Source organism: Chelonoidis abingdonii, chromosome 1, assembly GCF_003597395.2.
Source record: "Chelonoidis abingdonii isolate Lonesome George chromosome 1, CheloAbing_2.0, whole genome shotgun sequence".
Taxonomy (NCBI): Eukaryota; Metazoa; Chordata; order Testudines; family Testudinidae; genus Chelonoidis; species Chelonoidis abingdonii.
The window spans coordinates 373883543-373894090 of NC_133769.1; the positions used below are offsets into that span (position 1 = coordinate 373883543).

The 10548-nt window shown below is 49.5% G+C and overlaps 1 protein-coding gene across 1 annotated transcript in view; it reads right to left on the reverse strand.

Annotated features, from left to right (window-relative positions):
• Positions 1–10548, reverse strand: part of DCHS1 (dachsous cadherin-related 1) — a 136776-nt gene that overhangs the window by 19285 nt on the left and 106943 nt on the right. Inside the window, exons 15-17 of the mRNA XM_075061880.1 lie at positions 10181–10294; positions 2650–2861; positions 383–537 (exon numbers count right to left, since the gene is read on the reverse strand). Of these exons, the coding sequence (XP_074917981.1) occupies positions 383–537; positions 2650–2861; positions 10181–10294 (481 nt within the window). The remainder of the gene's footprint in view (positions 1–382; positions 538–2649; positions 2862–10180; positions 10295–10548) is intronic.

Sequence of the window (10548 nt, forward strand, 5' to 3'; positions counted from 1 at the left end):
CCAGTGGGAATGGTGCTCAGAGTGTGTAGCTTGGCAAGAGGAGTGGGGGATGCCCAGAGCATTCAGGCTAAGCAGATATGTGGTGCCTGGAAATTCTTTGTGGTGCCAGCCCCAAGTACAAGTGAGAGTCACAGAGTTTATGGCCAGACGGGTCCATCAGATCTTGTCTGAATTGCTGCATAGCACACGCCAGCGATGCCCACCCAGTTCTGTGTATGAAGCCCAGTGACTTGAGGTCGGCTAAATTTTGCTAACACAGACAGAGTGGATGTGAAGACTCCAAGAGATGAAGAATTCCTCACTTCCCATGGGCCTCGTTCCAGTGACTAATCGCCTCCCTGGGACACACGACGCCTTATCCATTTGGCCAGCTTTCACTCACCGGGTCTGCGACCAGATCTCCCTGTCCAGAATGGCTGCAGTGGTGATGGTCCCTATCTGGGCATCAATGTGGTACAGCCCGTTCATGGGCAGCGATTGGTTGATGGCATAGGTCACCTGACCATTTGCACCCTGATCCAGGTCGTCAGCCAAAACCTGCAAAACAACAAATGGGATTCAGCTTGCCGGCTCAGACCCAGGGACCACCCCTGCCCCGATGTCATGCTTCCAGCTCAGACCCATGGGCTGTTCCAGCTCTGCTCTCACACTTCCAGCTCAGACCCACAGGCCACTCCAGCCCTGATCTCACACTTCTGGCTCAGACCCATGGGCTGTTCCAGCCCCGATCTCACGCTTCCAGCACAGACCCATGAGTTGTTCCAGCCCCGATCTCACGCTTCCAGCACAGACCCATGAGCTGTTCCAGCCCTGATCTCATGCTTCCAGCTCAGACCCATGGGCTGTTCCAGCCCCAATCTATACCTTCTATGATGAGATAATTGCCTCTGTGGATATGGGGAAAGCAGTGGATGTGATATATCTTGACTTTAGCAAAGTTTTTGATACGGTCTTCCACAGTATTCTTGCCAGCAAGTTAAAGAAGTATGGATTGGATGAATGGACTATAAAGTGGATGGAAAGCTGGCTAGATTGTTGGGCTCACTGGGTAGAGATCAATGTCTCGATGTCTAGTTGGCAGCTGGTATCAAGCGGAGTGCCCCAGGAGTCGGTCCTGGGGCCAGTTTTGTTCAACATCTTTATTAATGATCTGGATGATGGCATGAATTGCACCCTCAGCAAGTTCGCAGATGACACCACGCTGAGGGGAGAGGTAGATATGCCGGAGAGTAGGGATAGGGTCCAGAGTGACCTAGAAAATTGGAGGATTGAAAAGAAGGACAAGTGCAGAGTCTTGCACTTAGGAAGGAAGAATCCCATGCACCGCTACAGGCTGGGGACTGACTGGCTAAGCAGTAGTTCTGGGGATTACAACAGATGAGAAGCTGGATATGAGACAGCAGTGTGCCCTTGTTGTCAAGAAGGCCAACGGCATATTGGGCTGCATTAGTAGGACCATTGCCAGCAGATCAAGGGAAGTGATTATTCCCCTCTATTTGGCACTGGTGAGGCCACACCTGGAGTACTGTGTCCAGTTTTGGTCCCCCCACTACAGAAGGGATGTGGACAAATTGGAGAGAATCCAGCGGAGGGCAAAGAAAATGATTAGGGGGGCTGGAGCACATGATTTACGAGGAGAGGCTGAGGGAACTGGGGTTATTTAGTCTGCAGAAGAGAAGAGTGAGGGGGGATTTGATAGCAGCCTTCAACTACCTGAAGGGGGGTTCCAAAGAGGATGGAGCTCGGTTGTTCTCAGTGGTAGCCGATGACAGAACAAGGAGTAATGGTCTCAAGTTGCAATAAGCCACTCTGGCGCCGATATCACGCTTCTGGTTGAAACCCATGAGCCATTTCAGTTCCAATCTCAGGCTTCTGGCTCAGACCCATGGGCTGTTCCGGCCCCAATTTCATGTTTCTGGCTCAGACCCATGAACTGTTCCGGCCCCAATTTACACCCCCTGGATCAGATCCAATATACACTCCCCACCTCAGACCAATGAGCCCATCCAACCCGTTTGCATCCCTCCAATCAGAGCAATGTGCCCATCCAGCCCTGATTTCCCCTCCCGCAATCAGACCAATGGCCCATCCAGCCCTGTTCCACCCCCCTGGTCAGATTGATGGGCCCATCCAACCCTGACCTTTCCTCAGATCAGATCAATGGGCCCATCCAACCCCAATTTATACCCCCCAGGCCAGGCCAATGGGCCAGGCAACCCTGATTCCCTCTCCCCCGGCCCTGGATCAGACTAATAGTTCCATCCAGCCTCAATTTCCCCACCCCCTCTTTGCGATTACACCAATGGTCCCATCCACCCCTATTCTCCCCCCCGCCCCAATCAGTTCACTGAGCCCATCTGGCCCTGTTCCACCCCTGGATCAGGCCAATGGGCTCATCCAGACCTAATCCCCCCCGCCCCCGATCAGAGCAATGGGCCCATCCAACCCTGACTGTCTCCCCTGATTAGACCAATCAGCCCATCCAACCCTGATTTCCCTACCCCCATCAGATTAATGGGCCCATCCAGCCCTGATTTCTCCCCTCTGCCAACAGACCAATGGGCCTATCCAGCCCAGTGCCCTCCCCTTCCCACCCACAGACCCCCTGCACTCTGGTATCCAGAGCTCATGTGGCTCCCCCGCTGGTACCTGTATGACAGGGGAGTCGTAGCTCTGTGACTCCCAGATAAAGGCCACGTAATTCTGCAGCTGGAAGCGTGGCAAGTTGTCATTCACATCCTGCAGGTTGAGGTTCACAGCCATGAAGCCAAAGGAGGTGGCAGTCTCTGCTTGAACCACGAGGCGCAGCCGAGGGCTTGATTCGAAGTCCAGGCTGCTGGAGTCCTGCACCGAGATGGCACCTGGGAGAGGATGGGAGTGAGCCTGTGCATGAGTCCCAGGGTCACCAAGCTGAGATGACTGAGATGGTGCACAGGCCCATGCATGTGCACACATCCATACATAAACATCTCCATGCAGCCACATATCTATCCAGCTATCTGTGATACATCTTTGACCCCAGCACTGCAGTACTGGTCGCTTCACAATTGTTACTGCATTTCTCCTCACACTTCTGTGCGGCAGGGCATAGCTGCTAACCCCTTATACAGGCAGGAATGGATGCCCAGGGACCAGAGAACTGGCCCAAGGTCATACAGGAAGTTTGGGGCAAGTCCAGGAATTGCTGCCATCTTCAGCCTAGATGTCAAGATCAAAGACATCACAACCCAGCCAATGTCCTGCACAGACTGTCACAGACCTATGATCCTGATTCAGTTGCGAAGACTCAGGGACTCCACTAAATTTCAAAGACAACTAAAGGACAGCAGCACTCCACTCACAGGATGAAGATCTGGTGAATAGTTACCATTCCACGCTAGCCTCAACCAGCAACGCATTGACCCCAAAGAGCCTCTTCTTCCCCATCGCCCACACAGCTTTCCTTGGTTTGCTGACACCCTGAGCCAGATGAAGAGAGTGGGGCACAAATTTAAGTGCCAAAGCAGAAAACAAAGACTGATGCAGACAGGATGAAACATAACAAATGTCTCCAAGCCTATGGCCAAGAGACCCTTCCTATGAGCACCATTAAAAGCTGACAAATCCCACCTCAAGGAGCTATCCAGGGTGGTAAACTGCTTCAGCAATTCTGGGTGCCTACAACCTGCATCTGAACCCAGCACCAAGTGCTGCAAAGGACTATATTCTACTGCACTGAAAGATCATGCATAGTTGAGAAGGCTTCTCAGACTGCCTGGATCCAGCTCGCCTGCATTCACCATTCAACAGCCCGCCTGGAATCCTGGAGTCCAGTATATTTACTCCTCAAGAAGTTCTGGACACTCCAAAGGAGTCTTGACTCATGACTTGTGCACCAGACCCCTGCCCTTTGTGGCTGGTGAAAGAGAGTAACGAACAACTGATGCCACTCATGACTATAATGGCCAATGACTCATTCAGAGGACTTTTCCTTCCTCCATTGAACATGCAACAGCGTGACCAACACTGGCATAACCTGGATATGTCAGTTATAACCAACTACCACTATTCCTTAGCAAACCCACAGAGAGAAGTTAGCCAAAGGACAACTAGAAGCTCATCTAATTGAAGCTGATGTATTAGATCCAGCACAATCTGGAGTCAGGCATATGGAACCGAAGAATGCTCTAGTGGCACTGATGGATGATCTCCTGCTGTCAATGGTTAGAGACCACACATGCACTCTCATCCTCTTGGGAATCTCTGCAACATTTGATACTGTCAACCATGAGATACTGCTGTTTCACCTGAGAGGTGGCAGGAGTCCAGAGGAATGCAATAAAATGGTTTGAATCCTCCCTGGAGGGATGCACCCAATGAGTATTGATGGGAAACTGCATCTTCACCACCAGACCCCTCACCTGTGGAGTCCCACAAGGATCAGTTCTCTCTCCGGTCCTTTTCAACATCTACATGCAGCCACTAGGTGAACTAGTCAGATGACGTGGACTCAAGGGTCAGCAATATGCAGAGCCACACAGCTTTGCCTGTCCTTCATCATATAAGATATGGAAGTTCCTTAACTGGAAGTTCTTGAGATGTACAGTCCCTCTCCATGTTCCATATGTCGGTATGTATGCGTGCCATGTGTCCAAGTCTGGAAATTCTTACAAGCAGTGTCCATTGACTTACACGTCTGCAGTAGGTCTCCTCATGCTCTCGACTGAGGGTATAAGAGACGGTGCAGGACGATGCCTCTCCAGTTCCTCTTCTTTGAATTCAACAGGGTCCAAAGCAGAGGGCATGGAGGGTAGGCAGTGGAATACAGATAGGGGCCACATATCTCAAAGAGATGCCAGTTACAGTAAGTAACCTCCACTTCTTTGAGGGCTGGTCCCTACGTGTATTCCACATGTGGGTCATTGACAAGCAGTACTCAGACTGGAGGTGGGTGTGAGGAAGCCAGCGACAAAGATGCTTGGAGTACTGCAGATGGCACTGCTGTATCCTCTGCAGAGCCATGAACTAACGTGTAGTGTACCAAATAAGTGGATGGAGCTTCAGGTGGCCTCCATGCAAATATCTTGCATTGGGACCTCCTTCAGAGGTGCCACAGAAGTGGCCTGTGCTTTCATGGAGTGAGCTATGACACCTCTAGAGGAAGAATGTGTGCTAACCTGTTGCACCTTAGGAGGCATCCAAAACCCACTTAGAAATCCTTTGAAAGGATATAGCATGACCACACGATCTTTCTGCTATGGCGATAAAAACTCCTGGTGACTTTCTGATGGGTTTGGTTCTTTGCAGGTAGAATGCGAGGGCATGCCGGACATTGAGGAAGTGGAGTCTCTTCTCTTCAGTAGGAGCATAGGGTTTCAGAAAAAGGACGGGTAAGTAGATACTCTGGTTGATATGGAATTCAGGAACAACTATGGGGAGAAATTTAGGATGCAGGTGAAGGGAAACCTTCTCTTTGTGAAAAACTGTATACAGAGGGTCTGCCATGATGGCTCTAGCTTGCTGCCACTCCTGGCTGAAGTGATAGTGTCATAAACAGATAGCTAAGGGTTAATGTTTCTTTTACCTGTAAAGGGTTAACAAAGGGAACCAAACACCTGACCAGAGGACCAATCAGGAAACCGGATTTTTCAAAGCTCAGGGAGGGAATTTTTGGGTGTGTGTCCTTTGTCTGTGTCTCTGTTGCTCTCTCGGCTCTGAGAGTGATCTCTCTATCTCCAGGCTTTCTAATCTTCTGTTTCCCAGTTGTAAGTACAGGTATAAGACAATATAGGTTTTTATATTGTTTTTGTATTTACATGTGTGTAGTTTGCTGGAATGTTTTAAATTGTATTTCTTTTTGAATAAGGCTGTTTATTCATTTTGTTTTCTTTTAAGCCAATGACCCTGTATATTGTCACCTTGATACAGAGACCATTTTTATGTCTTTCATTTCTTTTTATATAAAGCTTTTTCTTTTTAAAACCTGTTGGATTTTCTTTTCTAAGTGAGGCTCTAGGGGATAGAAATCCCTGTGCCAGGATTACGGTCTCTCTCAGGGAAAGACTGGGAGGGGGAAAAAGAAGGAGGGGGGAAGGTAAATTGCCCTCTCTGTTTTGTAATTCAAGGAGTTTAAGTACAGTAATCTTCCAGGATAACCCACGGAGGGGAAGCCTGGGGAGGAAGTAAAGAGAAGACAAGGGGAGGGGCGTTATTTCCCTTTGAGGTAAGACTCAGGGCATCTGGGTCTTGGGGTCCCCCAGGGAAGGTTTTGGGGAGACCAGAGTGAGCCAAACACTGGAAATTTTGGCTGGTGGCAGCGCTATCAGATCCAAGCTGGTAATTAAGCTTGGAGGTTTTGTGCTAGTATCTTAGTTTCTGAACTCTAAGGTTCAGATCTGAGTAGAAAGCTATGAGAGATAGCCACTAAAAATACAATTTTTATCAACAGGTTGGGCCCATGCAGACCAAGGGTTCAAAGGGTGGTTTAGTGAATGTCGACAGGATGAGATTAAGGTCCCTTTGAGGTGTAGGCTGGTGGAAGATCCTGATCAGGCCCTTCATAAACCGAATTGTTACTGGGTGGGTGGACACAGACTGCCCATCTGCCGGAGGGAGGGAGGCACTAATCACTGTGAGATGGACGCACAATGAACTAAGAGAACTGAGAGCCTTAGGGACAGGAGACAACCAAAGATGATCAGAATACTTGCAGTGACTGGAGAATGTTGATTGTTTGTGCTCCTGGCACAGAAGCACTTTCATTTGGTCAGGTAGCAGGTCCTAGTCGAATCTTTCCTACTTTGGCTAAGGATAACTTGGCCAGGAGCCAAGCAGGAATTTTCTATTTCCAATCCCATCCAAACACCTGTCTGTGAGGTGGAGTGAGCCTGGGTTGGGGTGTCTGATTCTGCCTCCCTCCTGAGTTAGGGGGTCAGAGAAGAGGAGATCTTGAATGGGAGGGCAAGCTGACATTGTTAGGAGTTTGGTGAACTCTAGAGAAACTCTGTTGCTGACCTGATCTCCTGGCAGGAGGAGCCTACCAGGAGCCAGTAGTTCACATATGGGAAAACTGTGCAGCCCTGATGTCTCATCTGGGCTGCCACCCCAGCGAAAACTTCTGTGAACACTGTCACTAGCCCAAAGGGAAAGACTCAGAATTGGAAATGTTCCTGGCTCACCATAAACTGAAGGAACCTCCTGTGGGATGGGTGAATGTCTATAAGGAATTCAAGAGCTGTGCACCACATCTCCTTCCAAAAGTGAGGGGATTACTGATGCCAATATAATCCTCCTGAATTTCAAATTTCAAAGATGATGAGTTGCTGAAAGTCCAGAACAGGTCTCCACCCTCCTTCTTTTTTGGGGACTAAGAAATATGGAGAGTAGAACTCTTCCCCTTCATGCAAGGTGGGGCACCTGCTACTGTACCTCAGTGTAGGAGGCATTTCGCATCCTGTTGAAGAAGCACCTTGTGAGAGCGGTCCTTGAAGGAGGATGACTAGGAAAGGGTTTGTGAGGGAGGAGGAGAGGAACTCTATGGATTATTCCTGTTGGATAATCTCCAAGACTCAACTGTCTGTGGTGATCAGCTGCCAGTTGTGGATGAAGAGCATGAGAAGGCCCCCAAAATAATGGGGGAAGAGGTCATGCCATCAGGGGTGGTAGATGAGTCTCAACCAATGGCCCGTAGCAGGTGGCTGGGAATGTGTAGACGTGGAGGGGCTGAGGAGTGAGGCCTCTGAACCCTCTGGCATTTCCATGGAGGCTTGGCTGGACACTGGTAGTAGAACACATGAGGAGGAGATGGCCTTGATTTATAGGTTTGTCTCTGGTGTTTCCTTCTGGGGACTGGTGTGTAGATTCCCCAGGGAGCACAGAGTTGATTTCAAGTCCTTTAATGAGCGTAGGGACTCATCTGACTTCTCATTAAAGAGATTTTACTCATCAGAGGGAACTTCCTGAATGGCGCTCTGGATCTCCCTGGGAAATCCTGACAGTTGTAACCAAGAATCCCTTCTCAAGACTATACCAGTGACCAGATTTCAGGAGGCTGTATTTGCTGCATCCAATGCACCCTGAAGGACTGTTTTCACCACTCACTTGCCCTCCTCTATGAAGGACTGAAATTGCGTTCCATCCTTAGGGGAAATTAGTCCTTTAAGTTCACTAGCCTGGAATAGTTGTTAAAGTCATATTTCCCTAACAGTTAGCAATACAAAATTGTAGTCTCACGGAGCAGGAGACCTTCCTCTTCAAGAGTCCCAGCCTCTTTGAGCCTCGTCTGTTGGGGTCATTCTTAGATATTGCGACCTAGCCCTTTCTGTAGCTGCCTGAACCACCAGCGAGTCGGGGATGGGATTGGAGAACAAACATTTGTCTCCCTTGATGGGGACAAAATGGCACCTCCTGGCTTTCTTAGATGTGGGGCATAGGATGCTGGTGTGTGCCAGCCCAATTAGCCAGTTCTAGTGGCCTCATTAACTGGAAGGGCCACTGTATTTGGTTCTTGAAGTTGCAAGACATCTAGGAACCAATGTTGTGGGTCCTGGGCTTCCTCTGGTGGTATCTGGAGTCACTGGCAACTCTTTGCAGTAACTCCTGGTACGGCCAATGGTTGTCCAGCGGAAATGGAGAGGAAGGAGTGGCTGCTTTGTCTGTGGATGAGGATGAGACTTCAATTGGAACTGTCCGTACCTGTGGATTCAGGTGAGTATCTTCCTCTTCAGATACTGACATATCTGGTTGGTGGCAAAAAGGAGAGGAGAGGACCTGAGCATCTGCCTTAGAATCCCATGGTCCGCAGTAAGGCCAGAAAGAGGAGTCAGTCATTTGTAGAGGACTCCATGAGATCAGGTGCTCTAGTGCCTAGAGAAGTCATATCTGGAGGGATAGCGAGCATCTCTCCATGAAAATACCAGAGCAGCCAGCACATCTGACTCATTCAAGTCCAAAATCTGCTCCTCTGGTAACGGCGAGGCCATTGGTACAGGAGCACTCCTGCCTGATGGTTGGAGAGGACATGACTCCTGGGGCACTGAAGTAGTATCCTCCTGCACTCTAGTAATGTCCCTCAGGAGGGCTGGGCTGGAGAGGAGGGGAGACTGCGGGTAAGGAAGGAATATATCCTCTGGTGTTGTGTAGGTCTCAGTGTGTCCCAGTGTCTGTGGGGTTCCTATCTGTCTGGACCAATGGTACTAGCGCAGTCCTGGAGGTAGTGCAGTTCTTAAGTGTCCAGTGATGGTCTCACTGATCCTGTATAGGGGTAATATCACCTCCTTGCTCCTACTGGATACTATCCTGCTTATCCAGACCCCCAGAGTTGTGCTTGCCCTCTCAGCTAGAGCATCACTCTGGGAGCTCATGTTTGGCTAGATTCCACCAGGACTCCAAGTCCTTTTCAGTGGGCTTGTCTAAACTAACACTAAATCTACCCTGCACTCGCTTGCTCCACATTAGCTGTTCCCTAGTGCACTTTGCTCTACTCCCATTTCACAGCAGGGTAAATCAAAGGGCACAAGGGAACGTTTAGTGCGCAGCAGCAGAGTCCACATGGACACTTAGTGTGCAGTAGGCTAGTGCAGGATAGGTGTACACCCCAGCTTGCCACGATTCACATAGATATGCTCACCATCACTGCTTTGCATCTTTTATGCCTAGAAGAATGCCTGGGTATTGGCTGCATTAAATAACATGTTGTGCAAATGAGCTCACCTTACTAGTGATCCAAGTCGCTCTGTAGCACTGACCTGTCCCCACTATTATTTACCACTCCACCAATTTCTGTGTTGTCTGCCTACTCTCTCAGCAGTTACTTTGTATCTTCTTCCAGAAATGGAAGAATGATGAAGATATTGAATAGTACTGGGCTGAGAACAGATACCTGCAGAACCCAACTAGAAACACCTCTGGATGAGGTGTCCCTGTTTACAATTACTTTTAAGATCTCTCCATTAGCCCATTTGAATCTATTTCATATGAGCTAGGTTGGGATTGTATCTGATAAATCATAAGCACTAATGCTGTGTAAGATGAAGTGAGCTGCTGTACAGAAGGCCTAGGGGTTTCCAGCTGGAGTGAGCCAGGCAGATGTACAGGCAAGCAGGCACAAAAACAGGGCATTGGGGAGCCCTGCAGATCACTTCATTTATGCTTTCCCGTAAGGCTGTAATATCACGCCTGTGTTCCCTCCTGCTCCACGTACCTGAGTTGGGCTGGATGAGGAAAGCATTCTTCTCATTGCCACTCACGATGCTGTAGGTGATGCGCCCCGAGGAGCCCCCTGCATGTATGGCCTGGATGCTCACCACTGCAGTGCCTTGGAGGAGAGTGAAGACAGCATGAGTATTGCAGTGACACCCCAGAAAGAGGGGAAAGAATGAAGAGGGTCAGGAGATAACATGGGTGTGTGTGCACATGAATGAAACTGCACAGCTCTTGGGGGACACTGGCAAGTCCTCGAAACAATCCTAGGGACTGCCACTGTCATTTGGAGAGAGATCGAGTGGGTTAGAGTGTATGTGTGGGGGAGCCAGGACACCTAGGTTCTATCCTTGCCTCTGGTGGCGGGGG